General features: G+C 33.8%; 1 protein-coding gene across 1 annotated transcript in view; it reads left to right on the top strand.

The window, feature by feature from the left end:
- Rab2a (RAB2A, member RAS oncogene family) overlaps positions 1–23,256 on the top strand; it is an 83,448-nt gene that overhangs the window by 32,442 nt on the left and 27,750 nt on the right. Inside the window, exons 3-5 of the mRNA XM_076835979.1 lie at positions 9,021–9,088; positions 16,464–16,546; positions 16,954–17,046. Of these exons, the coding sequence (XP_076692094.1) occupies positions 9,021–9,088; positions 16,464–16,546; positions 16,954–17,046 (244 nt within the window). The remainder of the gene's footprint in view (positions 1–9,020; positions 9,089–16,463; positions 16,547–16,953; positions 17,047–23,256) is intronic.

The raw sequence follows: 23,256 nt of genomic DNA, 5'->3' as shown, positions 1-23,256 counted from the left end.
AATTTGATATTTTCCAAGTATATACAGTGATGATGGGTAAAATAGGTAGTACTATTTAATACTGGCCCTATGATTTTGTTAGCTTTTGTGAGCTTATTTTTGTATAGGATCTATTCTTTGTTCAATACGTTTTAAACATTGGTAGCTAATTTTAAAGTCCTAAGACAATTAATCAGATTTTTTTGTTGTTATTGTTTTTTTAAAATTAGAACACTAAATAAAGTTTTCTTTCTTTTCATTGAATCTTACACATAAGTTTCTAAGCTGTTTTTGGCATACCCGATGGAGAGAATGGATCTGAGCATGCTGTCAGAAATTGGCATAGGCTATACTTGTAAGAGAGATGAGGGAGCAGATCAAAGAAAGTTGTTTGGAAAACTGTAACTCATGTAACTGCCAGCTGGCTTCACTCTAGATTTACTGATGGCAGACACTGGGAAGTAGTAGGCTAAAAGAAAAGAGAAGCCAAGGATCTTTTTCTACTTTTCTCTCAGCCTGGATTGACTATATGTTCTCCATTAACTCCATCTCTAGCCCCTCCCTGCTTGGCAAGCCCTCAGGTAGTCTGGCTCTTGCTTGCACTTTGATAACCCTAATTTCTCCTTGCATCCTCTCAGCCTAGGGACAGTAGCAGCTTCTTGTTAGGGCAGGAATCAGTGGGTTGATTCCCTTTCTCTTTGGGGTGTTTTTTTTTTTTTCTTTTTTCTTTTTTTGCTCTTCCTTTACTATAACCAACCCCTACATTAAATTCTCCCAGTATTTAAATACTTAAGTGTGGTTGCTGTTTTTCTGGTTGGACCCTGACCTATATACTTTTCGCCACCTCTCTAACTCTTCAAATTATTTGTAAATATTAGTATCCACCTAACTCAGCTTAAGCCAAAAGGAGAATTTATTATTTTTAATATTTAAATGTCCCACAGAAACGAAGGAGGGAAGCAGCCTAGAACCAGAGTTTATAGCTCTTAAAGAGGAGACATAAGAAATTTTGTCTTTTTCACATTCTTCTGTTATTTTCTCATACCTGCTTCATTTTTCTTTCTTCCTATTAACCAATGTGTTTGGTTTCCCAGTCTCTATGGTGGGAAAGAGTTATTATCAGTAACTTGGAAGTTCATATCCCATTCAGGAGAGCAGAGATTGTTTTAAACTCATTTCCAAGTTCCCTGTGGAAGAGAGTTCATTGCTTCAATTGGTTCCTTGTTTTGTCATCTCTGGCCTAGGGTCCACAGTCACTTTGTACAACCTGGTTACCAAATTGGTAGTAATAAGTAGAAGTTTTGATGAATAGTCATAACTAACACTGTAATTCCATGATATCTAGTTATCCTAGCTAGTCATCGTGTCCTTAACTTCTGTTTACTGTAATGATCAATTCTGTACTTATAAGCCTCATACCTAAGCTCTTGATTCTTCTGCCGTTTCACTCTCTCTCCCACTTACTTAATACATAAAAAATAGTAAGTCCAATCAAACCTTAGTTGCTAGCTCTTCCCTGTTTTCTCAGTACATGCCATTGACTTGTCTGCTTATTGAAGTTTTTTGTTTGTTTGTTTGTTTGTTTTTCTGGTGCTAGGGATTGAACCCAAGACCATGTGCACGTGAGGCAAGCATTCTACCAACAGAGTTATATCCCCAGCTCTTGAAGTTTTTTTCTAAGCAAATTTACATATGCCAAACTATAGTCCCCATTTATAGGAAATGAGACTAGTATATCCATGCTTGTGAGGAATTATTGTTGACTGGAAAGGAAGAAATATAAAAAATACTGGAAAATAGCTAAATTAGAGTAACTGTGTAGGCTCTGAGTTTCAGCATGAGCCCAACACCAACTTGAGTGGTAAATAGTCGTGTCCATAGTAGGTCATGCTTTAGAACTTCTTTGTTTATGATCAGAATCATTCCTCCTCCAAAGACAAAGTAAATCTTACAGGGGATGGATATAGGTAGTCCTATCTTTTACTTGCTATATGTGTAGGGAAACTACATCCAGTGGACTTTTCATGAAGTAGATTATATTTTTTCTTAGAAACTGTTAGAGGTCATGGTACAGCTGGCTCTAGCAAGAGTCTATTATTTTAAAAATGTTAGACACCATCAACACCTCTTTTAAACTAGAATATTATTTCAGGTCCTATAAAGTGAATGTAAAGTGACTCAGAATTTAAGATGTTTCGGGGCTGGGATTGTAGCTCAGTAGTAGAGTGCTTGCCTAGCATGTGAGAATATTTGAGGTAGTGATACTTTCTTTAAAATCCATAAATTTCTGTGAAGCAAACAACTATAATAGAGTTTGCAATTCATTGTTGATGTTGATAATTATGCTTTTCCCACTGAAGACTGTTCTATAAAGTCAAGGCTGACCGTTCTTCTCAGGCTGTCTTTCTGCCATTACAGCTTATGTAGTTATATATAGTAAACTCAGTGTATTCATTTACAGTCAGTCAGTCAGTCATTCAAGCTGAATGTGGGCCAGCAGAAGCAGTGAGTATTGTTAATTACTGTTTCTGCTTGTACACATACCCTCCTTAACATTTTTGGAAACCTCTATCATGGCAATTTATTTTTTCAGACATAAAAATGTCAGGTCATTAGTACATAATTTCAAAAGGAATATGGGAATGTTTGCTAAGATAGGCATAAACAGTATCTTGACTGCTGCATACTTGCCTTTGCCTGAGAAATAGATGATGAAAAATTTAAGATTACATCATGACAAAGAAAGTGTTAAATGATGGAAAAGAGGAGATAAAAGATCATGAAATACTGTAAAATACTCTTTATTCTTTCACTATCTCGGTGAGAATCATAAGATATAAATCAAAGAAGTTTACAATAACTTCATGTACACAATAACATTGAAAGTCCAGACTAGAGCCCTGAACCAGCTGCATCAATATCATATGGGAGCTTGTTTAAAAGTCTGCTGAGGGTTTGGGGACATAGTTCAACAATGGGGCACTTGCCTATCCCTAGGACCCACCCACACCTCTCAAAAAAGCAAAAACCAAGTAAGCAAAGTTAAAAGAATCTGCTGAATCATAATCTACGTTTTAACAGGATCTCCAAGTGATTCATATGAACATTAAAGTTTGAGAAGCACTGAAGCAATGACTTCACTACTAATCATGCAGCTAGAAAAACATTCTATATCATCTGCCTTATACCCACATATGATCACACACCCACACATATCCTGACCTCTTTGTTCCTTTTTCTTCCTCTCTTCCAGTGAGTGAATTATTTTTAATTTTTAATTTTTTGGTACCAGGGATTGAGCCCAGGGGTGCTTAGTCACTACACCGTATCCCTAATCCTTTTTAAATTTTATTTAGATACAGGGTCTCATTTAATTGCATAGGGTCTCACGAAGTTGCAAAGGCTGGGTTTAACTTTAGATCCTTCTGCCTCAGCCTCCCAAGCTGCTGGGATTGTAGGCGTGTGCCACTGTGCCTGGCTTCCTCCAATGATTTGCTTTTACACTACCTTAGCCATATACTCTCATAGTCACAATTAAAACATTGTCATTACCAATATTAGGAACCATTTCAGAATTTTACTTTAGTACTCTGGTTATCTGACTCTCTCTCTCTTCTGATTATCTGACATTCTTCCAGCTCGCTCTCTTTAGTTCCTAAAGCTGACATTTTTCAATTCCATAAATCTGTAATCTGTTGATCATACCATCTTTTCACTCTAACCCCTCTTCTTACTTCCCAGCTTATCAAACTTTAATCCTAACCACTATGTCATTAAAATAATATCTGCCTATCTCTCAATCCTCTTGCTTCTTTGTTTTCTGTGGCTAACCTATAGGTTTACTCCAACTTCTATTCCATGTCTGTATGTATACAACTGTATATGACTGGGAAAAAACTGATGACCATGCTAGTCTCAATTTAATGTCTTGGACACTAACTTCAAGTGAGCCTTAGTATTGCCTGACAACTGCACTTTATTTCTAATTCATTCTCTTTCTGCTTTCCTGTAGAAATATATTGAATCTTCTTGCTCTTTAAACATGCAGCACCTTGCTTATTTTTACTCTTAGTTGATAATCTTGGTTTCTGTTTCACTCAGAAAGTTAGAGATAGGTTGGAAGAACTTTTTCACAGGTTCCAATCACCATGTCAACCATTTACTGTCATTGAGCCAATAAAGTCAGCCTTTCCCGTGCTACTGTGGAAGAATTCTTAAGCTTCTTTTTTCTCCAGACATTCTTAATTTTTTTCCTTTTTGATGGTTATTTTGCAGGATTCTATTTTCTTTTCCAGCTTTCAATTCTCTTCTTTCATTTTAGCAAAATTCCTCAGAAAGAATAATCCCCATTTTCTGTCTTCAATTTCTCTGCACCCATTTCTTCTTGAACTCTCCCCAGAGTTCCCCTTACATCATGTATATATCCATCTGTGTATTCAACATCTCCTCTCTTAGATGTCTGGTAGGCCTCTTAGACTTGACTTGTCCCAAATTGCTCTCCCTACCCATGTACTAAAGTACCCATATCTCTCTCTCTCCACTCTTGCCTCTATTACAGCTTTAATGTTTGTGAAACATAAAGGCAACAAATGTTTATTTTTTCAAGTTTTTTTTTTTTTTTGGTGCAGCTGATCATTTTTTTCTTTGTATGTTTAAGAACTATTTCTTTGTACTGTCTTTGAATTATCTGTTATATTTTTGTCACTTTTACTATTAGCCTTTTTTTCCTTCGTTAAATTTTTTAGCTAATATTTATATCTTTAAGTTGTATTTTTATAATTTTTGACAAAATCTCTAGAATAATTTCAAGTTCAGGACATTTATAATATTTTTTTCATAGTAATTTTAATTCCTTTAGTGTTTTTACCATTAAATATGGTATTTGCTGTTTTGTTTTCCATAGGAAACAAAGGACATTACTTTTCATATCAAGCTTTTCATTGTTTCTAGAATTAGGAAAAATCAAGCCATCTTTCCAGAAGCCTACATTTTGAACCTCCACAATGTCTAAATAATAATGAGGCCTAGGGGCCAATATATTTCCATGCCAGTCTGACAAAAGCTGGGACTGCCTGTTTGCTTGATAACACTTCTCTCTGATTTGGCATTATCACCGTGTACCCCAGCATCCTGGAGGTTTGGGCCTTGACATTACAAGGAGGCCCACGTGATCATGCCCAACTCACCTGGGGAAAGAAGCCACATTCTACCTCTGCACATCTCTAACCTTCACAGTTACTTGGCTCTGACAGGTCCCCTTTCTCATCAAAGCTGTTATTCATTATTAAGTGGGATGTAATTTTAGAAATTCTGTTGTATAATATGAAATAATAATAACAATAACTCATGTTCTGCATACTTACTGTGTGTTGGACACTGTTCTGTTTGCTATCTAGTAACCTTTTTAACCTGGACAGAAAAAAATTCATGAGGTTGGTATCGTGAATACCTTTTTACAGGTAAGGAAACTAAGAGGCAGAAAGGGTTTAATAACTTTCCCATGATCATTCAACTAGTAGGTATTGATTATGAGTAATTATCAGTAAATGGTTTAATTATTGTATAAGGATGATAATGATTTAGAGACAGTTAGAAAAAGTATTTTACTTAAGAGCATTTTGTTCCAGAAAGTTGGATCCTATAACCTATTTTAAAAAATAAGCTGCACTCCCTGACAGTGTCATGTAAATGAGGTCTTGACTTTGACTCAACAGATAATTTCTCTGTCAGCCAAATTGGCTATTAATTGAAAATGGAAAAGAGTCTCAGTGGCATACAGGTAATAGTTTAGCTCATTTTTAAGATAAAGAAATCTTTCTAAATGGGATTCTCAAACATGTATACCTTTAAATGGAGGAAAAAGACACATTTTTTAACAATCCAGTAAAGAAATAAGGTTTTTGCTTTTTATATTTGTTTCTGAGACTTTGAGCATACATTAGATTTTAGTATTTTCTTTTGCCACATAGAATGTAAGGGTGAGACCTATACAGGACCCAGTTTGAGAAGGTAAGTGGGAATGGGTTATGTTTTTGATGCTGAAACCAAAGCCTGTTTCTGTTGCATTCAATAGGAAAACAAAAGTCATGGTTTCAGTAATTAATGCTTGTGTTTTGTATTTTCCTACCACCACTTGGTGTCTTATGCCTAAAAAATATAGTAGCCTTTTATCTGATCTCTGCATCTTGTTATTTTTGTTTCCTTCTTTGTCCTCATCCTATTGAGAAATGAAATTAAAACATCAATCATATTATGACACTTCCCTGCTTTAGAGATATTCTTGATTTTCATATGACAAGTTTAGAGGCAAAATCTTTGTTTAAAGATTTAAAGCTTCACCAACCTCTATCTACCTACTTTAAATAAAGAGAGAAATATACCTAGGCTTAGTATAAGGGAATATATATCAGAATGTCTGAAGTTGCATGTAGATTCTACAGGAAGGTGGAGATTTGGAATTAGGAATGGCAGTAACAAAGCCTCTCAAAGGCCAGGAAGTAGAAGCTGCAACATCAGTCCTGCCGCAGGAGCAGTCTTGTTAGCCTTTCCTCTGCTGAAATGGAATAGTCACCAATCAGTCTTATTATTTTTATCCCTGTCCTCCAGATGTCAGTTCCACAGAGGTAGCATCTGCTTGCCCCTGTTGCCTTGCATGCATACTCTTGGTATCAGGAGCATTTGTGTGTTTGTTTCTAATTCATAGTTGTTTTTTGGTCAAATCTGACATTGTATATTGAATTGAAAAAGTCTTAAATCCCAGTGAATAATGTAGTTGTTTTTTGGTTATGGTTGAAAGCCAGCTTACTCATACAGTGGGGAAAAAATATAATTTCTTTCTAATTTGTGAATACAAACATAGCTTTATGAAAAAGCTTCCACTATGTCATATATCTTGTTGATATGTAGAATTTTGTGCTTTAGTACATTCCTTTTAAATACTGGCTGTTTTAAAAAACATGTATGCCATAATTATCCCCCTATTTCTTCCCTTAAGTACTTTAATTTTCATGTCATTTGACAGGGTGATTTTGTGGATGTCACCTCCTGGTGGCACAGAACGTGGGTTGAGAGGATTCTACACACATACGTACACAAACACACTCACACACTCTCTCTCTCATGCATATATATGTATATATATATATACATATATATGTGTGTATATATATATATATATTGAACTATGCATGTACATGTGTAAATGGTTTTCTGGCATAATTTTGTACTTTTTTATTTTTAATACTAGTACATCATGATTCCTAAGTCTCTTTTTTCTAGGTTTCCTATATTTGCAAGCTCAAAAAATATGAATGTCACCATTATTTTCTTGGTATTATCTACGCCCCTATGATGGAATAAGTATTAAAATATAGAATGAAAACCCACATTAAGTTATATCATGGAAGGACCAATTAACTGTCTATCTCACCCTCCGAATCACAGTTGAAGGAGTCATAGATGATACTGAAATGAATTTCTGACGCAGGCAGTATGCTCTTCCATGGTAAACTAGAAGCTATTTTTCACACAGAATATCCGACATCTGGTTTCTGGAGACCATGTGTGTCTTCTCACCTTTGACTCTGATCTAAATACCGATAGAATATATTTCAGGAACTGATGATTTGATGTAAGTGATAGACAACTCTCAGAGTTGTCGTCCCATTTGTTTGCTATTATAAAATTATCCCCTCTTTTTCTCCTGCTTTGATATTTTCCAAAGACATAATAATATTTGAATATTTTCCAAAGAGATGATAAATATAAATAAAAAAGGCAAAGGAGAGAACTTGTAAACAGAAATTTTGTATTCCCTTTTACCTACAGTTCTACTTCCTGAATTTGCCTAGAATTATAGTAATTGAAAAATGTATGCAGAAAGTTCATTTCAGGGCTGACGTTGTGGCTCAGTCATAGAGCACCTGCCTAGCATGTGTGAGGGTCTGGGTTTGATTTTCAGCACCACATATAAATAAAGAAAGAAAAGGTCCATCAACAACTAAAAAATAAAGAAAGTTCATTTCATCATTCATTAGTGTAAACAAGGAAACAACCTAAATTTGTAGCAATAGAGCGTCAATTTAGTAATTCATCTATATACAAAGGAATATTGTGCGGATAGCAAAAATAATGGTGTAGTTCGTTTTTATTGACTTTAGGAATGATTGTGATAGGGAATAAAGTCTCTGTGATAGGGAATTAAGTGTATTACTTAATGGAAAGCAAGTTGCAGAAAATAGCATTTAAATGCACACAATTTATGTAAAAGTGTGTACTAATTCTGCATGTGTATGTACTCATGAAGAAGTGTCTAGAAATATATCTAAATAGTGACTTTCATCCACTAGTGCACAGATTTGGAGGGGTTTTTTTTTCCCTCCTAGTTGATTCCCCTTTCTGGGAATCAAGATTATGTTGAAATTTATCTCTGTTCTTTTTAGAATGATGTTTTTACACAATGTTAATGTACTTCTTAAGAAATTTTAATATTTAGTATACATTACTCAAATATAGCTCTTGAATTGCTCCTCCCACTACCCCTTACAAGGGATTAAGCCCACAGGTACTTTACCAGTGAGATACATCTCCAGCCCTTTTTTTTTTTTTTTTTTTTTTTTGAGAACAGGGTCTTGTTAAGTTGCTTAGAGCCTCACTAAATTGCTGGGACTGGCTTTGAACTTCAGATCCTGCTGTCTCCCCCTCCAGAGTTACTGGGATTACAGACATGCACCACCACACTCAGCTTGAATCACTTCTTGTTTTTGTTACTGAGTCTTTGAAACATGAAGGCCACAGTTGGTTTCTTGATATTGGCTATGTCAGACTTCACTATCTTCATATTTTAATTGCCTTTAGCTTATGTCTTACCAGCACCTCTGTCTTAGTCTATATATTTTCCAAGGATAGCAGATTTTTTGTTAAAAGTTTATCTGTATGTCACAGCATAGCATGTCCTGGAAATTAGAATTCATATTTTAATCTTTGAATGCAAAATATATTTCAACTAGTTTATTTAACAAATCATTTTCTGTTTTGTGTAGGTGTAGAGTTTGGTGCTCGAATGATAACAATTGATGGAAAACAGATAAAACTTCAGATATGGGATACGGTAAGTATTTTAAAAGTACATTGTATGACCTCAATAAAGTTGTTTTATAAAAGTACATTGTATGCTTGTTTTGTTTTAATGTTACTTTTTGCTTGTTATAGTTTTTTACATACTAAAATTCTATGGCCATAAAGCAAAATATGATAAGAAAACTGGTTTCTCCTATGCAGTGATTTTGCAGCTTGGTCTGCAGGTGTTGGGTATTGGTGAGCATATCTGAGTGAATGCTAAATGAAGTGAAGCCTAAATGAAAGTGCTCTAGAAACCATACTTTTAAGAGAAATAATTAGCATGTCAGAAATATACATATGTAGTAAAATAAAATATCAATTGTGTAGGGTAACTTATCCTGACAACTTATTAATTTATTTTATTTGACTTAGTTCCAACTACTTGAAGCCATTTTGTCCTAATGCAATAACTAATTCTGTCATTTGTCACTGTTCATTGAGCACCTAGCATATGCCATGCTGTATAGATTTTAGTGGTGGTTTCTTATCTAAACTACTGAATACAGAAAATAATTTGAGTGGCTGTTTTCTCTATTCACCGATCTTAGATTCTTAAAAATGAAGTTACTATATAAATCTGTTAATGTCCTAAGATAGCAGTTTTCAAACTTTTTGGTTTCAGCCTCTGATTCATTTTAAAATAACAGTAATAAACTTGTTACCTGTTAGGATAATCACTGCAACTTTTATGGAAGTTACATCAACTACACACACATAAGACTGACTTGTCATGGATACATAATAGCTATTGAAGGAAGGAATCACGAGAATATCTAGTCTTGGTCAGGATTCTCAAGACTAAGCAAGTTGCTGGAAGGGTCCTAGGTTTCCTGATACATGCTATATATCCCACAGTTGGCCTTTAAGTGGTAAACCCTGTGTCTCGGTCCTGCTCTAAGAGTTATGCATTAGACTCAGGGATCTTGTACTTTCTGACCTCTTCTTCATTGAAGATTTATACTTTTACTATTTCTTAGGAGTTTCCTCCTAAGCATATAGCATCTCAAAACATTTTTTATTTACATTCTCTAAAGCTACTTAATTTCAAAATTGCATGGAAAAGAGAACATAAAATGAGTCATTTTCTTTCCGAAAGGTATGAAATTATGATCACCAACCAAAAGGAAGTTTTTGTTTTCAGAATTGATTCATACAAACGAAATTGCTTTCTTATAACATTGTGTAGCACACATTCAGGGTAGTAGCCTGAACCAGGTTATTTGCTACCCTAATAAACACATTTTTCATATGTTAAATACATAAATACTTGCTTTGCTTGAAATGCCTTTTTTTCAGACTTTTTCTATTTAAAGCTAGCTCAGGTGTCAACTCTTTCAGAAGCTTTTCAGATCCCCATGAGAATAACTTATTCTTCCCAAAATATTTTATGCATATTTTATTAAAGTTCTGGCCCCATTGTCATCTTATGTTTTTGTTCACATATTATCATCAGAATAAGCATTGTGAGAGAAGGGACCAACTCTATCTTGTTCAATTTTGCATCTTTTGTTCTTAACTCAGTCACTGATAACAGTGTTTAGTAAATTTTACTGAATTAAGTATAGAATTAAGTGAAGTACATAGCTTCAAAAAGGAAAGGCTAATATAATATTAACCTTTAAACAAAACCACTTGTTGTCTGTAGTTTATTCTACTTTATTTCACAGTTCTTTTGTACTTAAAGTGTTCCCTTAATTCTTGTTTTGAGAAATTTGACTCAACGATTCATTCCAATTGTCTTTTATAGGTTTAATTTATCATCCTTCTTTTGATAGGAGCTTTTAAAATTTTTTTCTTTCAGCTTATGAATAGATTTTCTTGCATTACAGATCTTTCAGAAGAAATCTAGAATAGTTGCTTATGCAATTATGAGAGGAACATAAAAGAAAAAACTCATTTTGCCTGGGGTGGGGGCAGAAGACTAGCTTTCTTCTTTGTTTAAAAGAGAAAGACTTGAGTACTTTTGAAGAAATCATCACCACCCTAAAAAAGAAATTCAGGGATCCTAGAATGCAAAGGACAGGACTTTAATAACCAGTGACCTGTTCTAGATTTTAAGGACTGTTTCAAAAAAAAATTGTTAACTTTTTTTTGAAAGTGGTTTCTTATAGATTGTTCTCTTACTTTCATTGGTTTTCTTTTATTCCTTACTTCCAAAACTCTGCCACAAATGTAATCATGATTAAGGTTGGTTTCACATTTAGTTTATATCTTAGTGAAACAGGGTTTCCCAATACCAAGTTTAGCAGTGTTTCTATACATTTGTATAGATTATTGCATTTTTAGTTGTGAGAGTCATGTCTGTTCTAACTGAGGACACTGAAAATCATCCCAGAGTTCTCTTGGCAATATTAGCCAAGTGTTATGTATTAATTCATCCTCACCCCATGGCCATTTCATATATTAGGATGTTTGTCATTTATTGTATATCCATTTTCACTTCCCCCCAAAATTGTGATGACGTGTTTTCCTTGCAAAATTTTCACATTCGCCATCTTTTGTTTGTTTTCTTTTTTAACCTCCCCCCCACTTTTTTTTTGCAAATTGTAAAAATAGCTGCCAGCAGATAACTCCTTGGAGGCCTGAGGCCATCAGTCAGTTTCACAGCTGGAAGCAATGATAGTCTTATCAGTCCAGTGCCTCCTTTTTGCCCTCTGATGAGTGACTTTTTTTTTTTTTTTTAAATCAAAAGCCAAAGCCAGATGTGTCTATTTCAGGATAAGTCAATGAAGAAACATAAGTTGAACCTACTTCCTGTTCATTGATTGGTGGATGAAGGACAAAATGAAGTCTGTTCTCCCTATTAAACCCTAGCCAGACTTGATTCCCCCATTTTACCCTTATTCATCGTTTGTCTTTTATCACTTTTGCCTTCCCAGTATATCCAAATAAATCTCCCCCATCAAAATTTGTAGTATGGGTTTTTTAGTTAAGTATCTAGAACATGTGTCTGTTCAATTTCCCTATAAATGTATATTTTAGATTTACAAATATTTTTCCCATCAAATATGTATTGGAGTATTGACAGTTATGTAGAAACTTGTATGCCAAAATTCCTTGTTAATGAATCAAAGCTTTTCTTTGTTGTGTGTTTTTGTTATTCTTTTGAAAATCATGTCAGTTTATTCTTTTGACTTCTTATTTTAAAATGGAATAATATTTTGTTTTAATCTATTAGTAAGGATGGATATCCAGAATGCAGTAGGGCCAAGGGAAGGCACGTGGAATTCTAGGCTGGGAAACAGTCCTACTTCACTTTCTGCCTATCATCGCTGCTCTCTTCACACTTCCACTCCACCCCATCTCCATTGAGAAGTTTAGAGATCCTACTGTTTTACCTCCTTTACAGTTGTTCAACCTTTTCTACTCTAGTGATTACCCCTCACCTGTGGCCTTCAGTTTCTTTTATATGGCAGTATTTCAAAAATCTATAGTGGAGATTGATTATATCCTCTCCCTGCCCCCCTCAAGTAAATATTCTGAATATTTAAAAGCAGTTAACTTGTATTATTTTTTCTAGATATTTCCAACCTCAGGACCTGATTTAGTCCCCTTAGTAGGTTTAAAATAAAATAGCCTAGGTTGGTTTTCTTACCATCCTTGCTGTGAACATAGGAATACTAAAAATCAGTTTGATTCTTAACTCTAATGGTCATCTAAAACAGAAGTCTTGTGCATGCATATAGATTTCAAAATTTTTCACCTCAGTGAAATCAATTCCCTGATTATTGGTCTACATTTTAAAATTGAATCTATTTAGTGAAGTTCCTGAAATATAATGCTTAGTCAGTGGACAACTTATTTGGCTATTTATATTTTTTCCTTTTTGGTTCTTATCTAGTCTACATAACTGGAGTTTTTAGATAAATGACTAACAATGAAAGTAAGAGAAACATTACTATAATATTGATTTTCACAAATCTTAACTTTTTAACTTTATCGGTTCTTTGGGATCAATCAGGATAACATATTTCAGTGCCCACTGTAAATATACTTCATACTCTGATTTAGGCTCTCAAGGAGAACTAAAAGAAAATTGCATTTGAGTGATGTATTAATTTTGTCTAATCAGTGGTATTAAGATCACATGAGAGTGCTTTTGGATTTTTTTTTTGAGAAAAGGGTAATTGTGGACTATTGTAGACAAACTTCCTAACTTTGTGAAAAGTTTAGGAGTTTGAACTAGTCCTCTAAGGAAATAGAAATTGGATAAGTAGAAGGAAGAGAATAACAGTTTTTGAGACAGGGAGTTAGGAGAGACAGCAAAGCAAGAATATTCAGACTATAGGCAAAATCTCTGGAGGATGAAAATGTATGATCAAGACATATACTCAGTAAGAAAAAAATGCTTTAGAGACAAGTGAAATGAGATTGTTGAGTTTACAGCTTTAACTCAAGTTACTTAAGAGATTTTTGAGCAATAGCATAATGTGTAAAGTCATGTTTTTGTGGAGGTATAGTTGCCAGCCTGTTACTACAAAATTTGAAATCAACAGAAAGAGCCAGTCACATGGGAACACCAGTTTGGGGGAATCTTTATATGGTATTGGAAGTAGTTTTTTAAAGGGCTTAGAGGAGCAAGTTTGTTTGATTTAGCAATATTTAAATGGAAAATGAAGGTCTGTAAGACTCCTTTTGCACAAATGTTTCATGACTCTGCTTTTAATGCTAAGCATCACTAAATGAGTATGCCCATTATCTCTTGAAGCAGACTTGATCTGCTCAACTTTTGTGTATATCTGGGTATATTGTTGGGTTTTATTTTAAGAAGTCAGACAGCCTTGTTGTAAGCTGAGAGAACCACATGGTCCATTCAGGCTACCCATAGCTCAGGTTTATTTGTTTTTTGTTGCTATTCACTTAGTCATTCCTATTTTCATTAAATGCATTTTTCTTTTGTATCCCGAGCTTCCATCAGAAATTTCTTACTCTTAACCAATATTTTATAGTTAAAGAGGATCAAACATAACACCTATGTTTCCTGAATTAACATTTTTCACAATGTAAGTCAATCAGAGTTTAGACAGGTATGAAAGTACTTTTTAAAAATTAGATTATTTCACTCCAATATCAAAATAGTTAACATCAGACTAGCTTTATGCAGTTAGTTTGTATAATAGTTTATTTACAGTTAGAGAAACTATATTAAAACACTTTATTGGACCAGTTTTATTTCAAGGCTGCCAATTCCCTTACCATAAACCAGGATATATAATGGTCAGGTCTCAAAAATTAGGAAACTATTTTTAACATAGATCTTCATTTACTACAGAATAACTATGCATTTTAAGAGGCATACTTAAATTTATAGTCTTTGATTGAAATGTGTGGGTTTTTATTTGCTTGAAGTTTTGTCTGATTTTGTATTAATAGGCAAATTCCAGATTCAGTGGCCTTAGTATAAAGTGGTATGTTGTATAAGTTATTTCCATATTGGAACATATTTTTTTGTTCTCTGAAGAACAATTCAGGAAGAACAGGAATGTTTTTTAAAAGTTTGCTTTTCTCCTTTTCCTAAGTTTATTTTCCCTTTTACTGTTTTACAGTATCTTATCTGAAGTGTAAACATTAAAGGTTTGAAGTCTTTTAGTAGTGCTTTTCTACCAATGCATTCATATAATTCACCCCACAGAATTTTCCAAGGATGTTGTTTTAAAGGATTTTTACCTTCACTTGATGGTTAGCCTTGAGAAATATGATATCTAAACATGATTTTTATATTGAATTTGTAAAATACACCCATTTTGTATTGTTTACCACAGAATCCTTTCTTGGTATATATGATTCATAATAAAATAAATCTTTTAAATATCTAGTTCTTAGTTTTCCCATTAAAGAAGGAATTCTCCTAATATTTCCATTTTGAACTTGGATTTGAAGACTTTTTTGAAAGATAATACTCATTAAAGGTACATACATAAAAATTAATTTTATGTTCCTGAACGGTGTCATATGGTTTTTTAACCTGTGTAGAATGAGTTGGTTATTTTTACACCTTTTTTTTTTTTCTCATTCACTAGCATAAGATCTGATTGTAAGTGCTAGAATTGGTTACCAAGAGAGGATCTGATTGTTAATTTCTACACAGAAGAAGTTATTTTCATTGAATGTTAGCATGTCTTTTTATTTAGGTAAGATGGAGTACTGACCCATTTTTTGCAGTTGACTAGGAAATTAGGATTTATTCTTTCATTTATCAGACTCTCTCTGAGTGCCAGCTGTATGCTATCCCCAGTGATGGGCACTGAGGGTAGAGGCATGGGAGGGAAGGAATATAGTTGGAGAGCCCACAAGAGCAAGGTATTACAGAGTAGTAAGTGTTAGAATCTGCAGATTATGAGCTTGTCTCTGTGCATTACAAGGGTGGGAAGGCTTTAGATATAACTTGGAATGTCAGAACTCAACATGTGAAACAATATTTTCCAACTGCAGATTTTAAGACAAAAATTGTTAAAACTGGCTTGTTTACTTAATTTAAATGCTTATTTTTCCTTAAAGGTAAAATGATTAAAATTTTAAGAAGCACTTTTAATAAGAACTCTCTCAGTTTAAATTCAGGCAATAGTCCTATCCCTTTTTATCCTTTCTTACAAAGCAGAATGCTAGAACCATGAGTTAGAGAAATTACCTAATTTTGTTTAATCTCTGGTGTGTGTTTCACAAGTGGATATAAAGATGACTTTACATCCTATTGCCTTTTGACAAGCATTGTATATCAAATGCAGAGAAAATTGATTAAGTGTGGAGGAAAAAATTAAATAAATTAAATTCAGAACCATTTTCTGTTTTTCATAATAAAATGATTGCTCAAAGAATTCCATCTTATGACTGTTGAAAGCTCACTGCAGTTTATGATATAACTGATAAAATCTGCATCCTTGGCCTTCCAACAACCTTTACACCAGCAGATGGTGGGCGTAAAGATGTCATTCATCATTTATTTACAATGGGCTTTATTTATTCTAGTGTCAACAGCTGCCCCAGGGAGTGGGTTATTGAATTCAAATGTGAGGCTCTGGGTTATTTGCTTCCTTTCAAATTTGTCTTCAGAGCTTAGTTGCTAGGAGTCCATTCTGTGCTCTAATAATGATTCATGTATTGTGAAACCATTCAGTAAATTGGGTTGTCAGGGATTGCCAAAAAGGGTTAGGGGTCTTTTTTCGGGTGGCTAAACCTAGGGTTGCAGGAATCCTGTATGTGCATCCTAGTGACTTGAGCAATAGTGATATTGACTTTTTTCCAGAAACTGGTGAGGATTTTCTCTCTCTTTTTATGCACCTCTTCCCATATTTTCTGTATGAGTGACATGAAAATGCAGAAGACAGAGTTTTAAAGGAAACTTCCAATTTTTTCTTTTTTCACAGGCAGGGCAGGAGTCCTTTCGTTCCATCACAAGGTCGTATTACAGAGGTGCAGCAGGGGCTTTACTAGTGTATGATATTACAAGGTGAGTACTTGTCAGTTCAGTTCAGTGGTCAGTGCAGAGATTATTTCTAAACAAGTATGGTTGCACTAATAAAACTAGCTTTGTCTTTATGCTCTGGCTTACCATGAAAACTATTTATCTTGAATCAAATTTAATTTTACTACAGAACTCTGCAGCAGAATTCTTTTTCTTACTTAAATAAATGCCCTGAGTTATCAACTTGGTAAGATTATTTATTTGTTGGAATTTTCTAAGTGTGGTTACATTTAATTTCTAAACTGAAATACAATCACTGAACTCCAAACTCAAATTTTGTACTTGCAAACTGTTTCTCATTATATAAGTGGGATATGGCAAAAAATGGTTATCATTGTGCACCACTAAGAAAAATACTTTGAAAATGTAATCAAATTATTATTTATGTTTAGGAGAGATACATTCAACCACTTGACAACCTGGTTAGAAGATGCCCGCCAGCATTCCAATTCCAACATGGTCATTATGCTTATTGGAAATAAAAGGTAAAAGGATTAAATTAGAGGTTACTTTGCATTAATGATGGACACTGTAGATTACTGTTTGTGTGACTCCTTTTCTTGTACATTTGCCTACATGTAAGTAAATGGCTTTTTAAATTTAAAAATTTTGGAAATTGTAAGGTAGTTCTTTTGGCTTCTAAAATACAAATAAGTAGCTCTTTTGAAAATTATCATTAATCTGAAGGAGTTTTATCTGGTTACTAATTTAAAGTAAAACCCAATGATTTATTGGAAGGACGGGTGACTATTAAGTATTGTCTAAATTGTTTCAGAAAAATATTTCCCTTTTCATGACTTAATGTGCATTATAGGAATTAATACAATGTAGAGATTAATCAGGTATCTTTCTAAAGTTCTAAAACTCTTAATATTGTTAAGAAAGTATTACATTAGTACATTTTAAGCTTACTTCCTTAACTTTATATTAGTGTCATGTTAATTTTTTTAAGTCTTGTTTTACTTAGAGCATTATCTGCAGTAAACACGTTTGCATATTAGGCTTAAAATGATAATACACAAGAAAACATAGTTGCTTGGCCTAAGTTTCTACACTTCCAAGAGTATGGAAAAGTTTTTACTAATTTTAGTACATAATTACGTGATAACAAAATTTATGTTTTTAGAATGCTAGACACACAGTTCATGGATTCCTTGGGTTTATAAATAAAATAGATATTGTTAAAAGAAAATATTAGAAAGAAAATCATGACTCTCATGAAAATGAACATGTCAAAGTTTTTTTAATCTCATTGTTAATTGAGAAAGCAATAAGACTTTACAACTAGTTCAAGAGAGAACTCTTTACTGCACATTTATAGTCAAATAAGGAATGCTGAAATTTATTTAAAGATGAATGCAAAAATGTGAGGGGGAAAAAAACTTACAAAGTGACAATTGTATTCCACAGGGCACAGTCTACATTTCTCTGGATAGTGATTATTTTTATTGTTACCAGTTTTCCACAAGTTAACTCTACAATCTTTTAAAATGTATGTGATTCAGTTAATACAATAATTAGAGGAAGATTATAACATTGAATTCATATGAGAGGAAAAAGTATCAATCAACAATCTAAACTTCTACCTAAGAAACTAGAAAGATAAGAGCAGTTAAACTCAAGGTAAGCAAAGAAAGGGATGATAAAAAGAAAACTAATGAAACTAAAAGCTAGTTTTTAGGAAAATAAATAAAATAGATTCTAATCAGGGAAAAAGACATATCACCAGTATCAGGAATGAAAGGATGACATCTCTATAGTCTTCCAGGTTCTAAAAGGAAAAGAAAATATATTGATATTGTAAACGGACTTAAGTAAATGGAGTAGTATACCATATTTGTAGATTAGAAAACTAAATTTCTTTTCTTAGGGGATTAAACTTATAGGGATTTTACTTCTGAGGTATATCATCAGAGCCTTTTTATTTTTTATTCTGAAAGAAGTTCTCACCAAATTGCTTAGGGCCTTGGTAAGTTGCTGAGGCTGACCTCAAACTTGGTGATCCTCTTGCCTCAGCTTCCCAAGCTGTTATTACAATCATATGCCACCATGCTCAGCTTAGAAAACTAAATATTTTTAAGATATAAATTCTTCTCAAGTTTATCTAAAGGTGAACTGAACTTCCAGTCAAAGTCCTTCATACTTTTTTTTTTAGTTTTAATATCTTTTTTATTTTTATGTGGTGCTGAGGATCGAACCCAGTACCTCACATGTGCTAGATGAGCACTCTACCACTGAGCCGCAACCTCAGCCTCCCTACACACTTTTTTGAGGGGAGCTAGATATTGACAAGCTGAGTTTAAAATGTATGCAAAATTGCAAAAGCCATAAGCTAGCCAAAACAGTTTTGACAATGAGGAACAAAATTGGAGGATTCACCAGTTTCCATAATACTGATTTCAAGATTTATTATAAAGCTACTATAAGTACTTTAGTCTGCTAATGGCATATGTTAATTAGCTTTCCTAAGAAAAGTAAAATAAAAGGAGGAAAGTTGTATTTATTTTGGATTACAGTTTCAGAGTTTTCAGTCCATGGTCACTTGCCTTCATTGCTTCTGAGCTTTTGTGAAGGCCATATATTATGGTAGAAGCATATGGCAGAGGAAAGTGCTCATCTCATGGAAGCTGGAAAACAAGAAAGGAGGGATCAGGGTCCTATTATCCCCTTCAAGGGCACACCCCCAATGAGTTAACTTACTTCCAACTATGCCCCACCTCCTAAAGATTCCATCACCTAATAGCACCATAAGCTTTTGGGGAACATTTAAGTTCCAAAATAGAATAGTCAGAATAGATTAGTGGAACAGTATAAGGAGTTCTGAAGAGTAAATCAATATATATGTGGCAAATTAATTTATTGACAAAAGTGCTAATTCAGGGAAGGGAATGGGTAATTTTTTCATTAATTGTGCTCAAACAGGTTAATAGTCAATTACAAAAAAATGAACCCAACCCTTTCCTTAAAATGTATGTGAAATTGCAAAAGCCATAAGCTAGCTAAAACAGCTTTGAGAAAGAGAAACAAAATTAATTAAGTAGATCACAGTACTAAGTGTAAGAGCTAAAACTATTTTGAAATTTCTAAAATAAGACAAAATCTTAATGACCCTAGTTTGGGCATAGATTTCTTAATGAGACCAAAAAAAAAAAAAAAAAGAAAGAAAGAAACATGAGCTATAAAAGGGAAAAAAGTCAATAAATTACACTTCAACAAAATTAAACATTTGCTCTCCAAAAAATAGTTACAAAAATGAAACTGAGGGTAGTAGCATACTTGTGTAGTCCCAGCTATTTGGGAGGCTGAGACAGGAAGATCACAAGTTCAAGGCTAACCTTGGCAATTTAGTGGGACACTGTCCCAAAATAAAAAGGGTTAGAGATGTAGCTCAATGGTAGAGTTCTATCCCCTGTAACTTAAAAAAGGCAGGGGGTGGAGGGGAAGGTTACAAAAATGAAAAGGCAGACTATAGACTAGGAGAAAGTATTCGCAAAACATGTATCTAACAAGGTTTTTTTTAAATTTTTTTTTTAGTTGTAGATAGACACAATATCTTTATTTTATTTAATTTTATGTGGTACCTCACATGTGGAAGGTGAGTGCTCTACCACTGAGCCACAACTCGTAAGTATTTTTATCTAGAATATATGAAGAATATAAGAATATTATCACAGTTCACTAATCAGATAATCCAGCTTTGTAAAATAAGTAAAAAATGTGAATTGGCACTTCAGTAAAGATATACTGCTAATTAAGAACAAAAATCACATAGTCATCTCAGTAGATGCAGAGAAAGCCTTCAACATAATATAGCAGCCATTCATGATAAAAACACTGAAAAGGGCAAGGGCTGTAGCTCAGTGGCTGAGCGCTCACCTCACATGCGTGAGGCACTGGGTTCGATCCTCAGCACCACATACAAAAATAAATAAATATAACAAAGATATTGTGTCCATCTACAACTAAAAAAGAAATTAAGAAAAAACTAGGAATATAAAGAAATTAACATCATAAAGGCTATATACAATGAACCCAAAGGTGACATCATAATGAAAAGAGAGAAAAAATGAAAGTATTTTCTTTAAAATTCAAAACCAGGCAAGATGTTCACTCTCATCACTCTGATATAATACTAAAAATTCTAGCCAGAGCAATTAGGCAAGAAAAAGAAATAAAAAGGATAAAAAATAGAAAAGAAGTAGTAAAATTATCTGTTTGGTAGATATGATTCTATACTTAGAAGATCCAGAAAGCTTTACTAGGATACTGCACGAACTAATAGACTAAGTCAGTAAAGTAGCATGTTACAAAGTCAACATAGATCACTTTACTACATTTCTTTAAATTCTGTGTATCAAGTTTACAGTTAGCCCTCCAGATCCATGGGTTCCTCATCCATAGATTCAACCAACTGTGAACTAAAAATATTAAAAATAAATTGAATCTGTACAAAACATGAAAAAAAAAAAACAAAGTCAACATAGAAAAGTCAGTAGTTTTCCTATATACCAATAATGAATCTGCTGAGAAAGAAATCAGAAAAATAATCCCATTCACAGTAACCTCAAAAAATAATAATTATAATAGGACTAAATCTAGCCAGTGAGGTGAAAGACCTCTAAAATGAAAACTATAAAATATTGTCAAGAGAAATTGAATACTAGAAGATAGAAAGACCTCTCATATTTGTGGATCAGCAGAACTAACATCCTTAAAATGACCATTCATCAAAAGCAACATACAGATTCAGTGCAATTCCCATCAAAATACCAATGACATTCTTCACAGAACTAGAAAAAACAGTCCTAAAATTCACTTAGAAGAATAAAAGGTACAGAATAACCAAAGCAGTTCTAAGCCAAAAAAATAAAATGCTGGAGGAATCATAATACCCAGTTTCAAATTGTACTACAGAGTTACAGTAACAAAAACTATGTGGTACTGGCATAAAAACAGATACATAGACTAGTGAAACAAAAAAGAAGACACAGAGACAAATCCACACATCTACAGTCATCTGATCCTTGACAGAGGCACCAAAAACACTGTTGGAGAAAAGACTGCCTTATTAATAAATGGTTCTGAGAAAACTGGTTATATAGAAGAATGAAACTAGATCTCTTTTCTCTCAGCCTGAACATAGTCAACTCAAAATAAATCAGAGACCTTGGAATTAGACTAAAGAGTTTGCAGATCCTAGAAGAAAATAGAGCCAACATTTACCATATAAGCATAGGCAATGGCTTCCTTGGTAGGACTCCTAAAGCTCAGGAAATAATGCCAAGAATTGATAAATGGGATTGCATCTAATTAAAAAGCTTTTGCATGACAAAGAAAAAATTTAAGTCTTAGTGAAGAACAAACCTACAGAATGAGATAAATCTTTACTAGCTACTTTTCTGACACAGGATGAATACCCAAAGTATATAAAGTACTCAAAAAATTTGCCATCAAAAAACAACCCAATGAACAAATAGGCAAATGAACTAAACAGACACTTCTCAAAGAAATACAAATGGCCAACAAATATATGAAAAAATATGCAACATACTTAGCAATTAGGGAAATGCAAATCAAAACTACACTGGGATTTCATTTCACTCCAGTTAGAACGGTAGCCATCAAGAGTACAATTAGTTGGACAAGGCTCAGGAAGCAAGAGGATTAAAGGTTGAAAGCCAGCTTCAGCAACTTAGGAAGGCCTTAAGCAACTCAGCCAGACCCTGTCTCTTCATACAATATAAAAAGGACTAGGGATGTGGTTCAGTGGTTAAGTACCTTTAGTTTCAATCCTTGTTACAAAAAAAAAAAAAAAAATCAGAATAAACCTGAGTTTTTCCAGTGACTCTAATTTTAATATATGGTATTTTTTTGTATGCCAAACTGGAGTCTTGTCCTTTGTATATGTGGTAATGTTGATTTCATAACTACACTTAAAACATATTTGCTATGATTAAAATACAAAATAATTTTTTAAAAATACAAAGAATAATAAATGCTGAAGAGGATGTAAGGGAAAGAAACACTTATGTACTGTTGGTAGGATTATATGGAATTCAGTAAGGACATTCTTCAGAAAAACAGAAATGAAACCACTGTATAACCCAGCTATACCACTCCTCAGTATTTATCCTAAAGAATTAAAGTCACCATACTGTAGCCATGTGTGCATACCCATGTCTGTAGAAGCGCAATTCACAGTAGCCAAATATTGGACCAGCCTAGGGGTGTCTCAGCGGATGAATGTAATAAACCAAACTCTGAAAGCCAAGAATAATGTGTTTTCTCTCATGTGGAAGCTTGAGAGGAAAAATGAAAAAGAGAGGTTGGGGGGTCTCATGAAAATCAGAAGGCAATCAATAGAGGAAAGGGACCAGTTAGAAGAGGAGAGGGAAAGGGGCACTACCGGGGGAGGGTGTTGACCAAATTATATTGTCATATCATGTACATGTACTCATACATAACAACAAATCCCACTATTAAATGTAATTATAATGCACCAATAAAAATATGGGGAAAAAAAGTATCTACTGCCGATGGGAATCTAGAATGGATGCCCACATTTTTAGAGTCTCATTGGAAATTAAACATAAAGCCAGGTGTGCTGGTGCATACATGTAATTCTAGCTGCTTGGGAGGCTGAGACCAGAAGATCATAAGCTTGGAACCAGCCTGGATAATTTAATGAGGTCCTG

The sequence above is a fragment of the Callospermophilus lateralis genome, chromosome 16, assembly GCF_048772815.1.
Source record: "Callospermophilus lateralis isolate mCalLat2 chromosome 16, mCalLat2.hap1, whole genome shotgun sequence".
Classification (NCBI taxonomy): domain Eukaryota; kingdom Metazoa; phylum Chordata; class Mammalia; order Rodentia; family Sciuridae; genus Callospermophilus; species Callospermophilus lateralis.
This window is presented reverse-complemented; position numbering and strand designations above follow the sequence as displayed.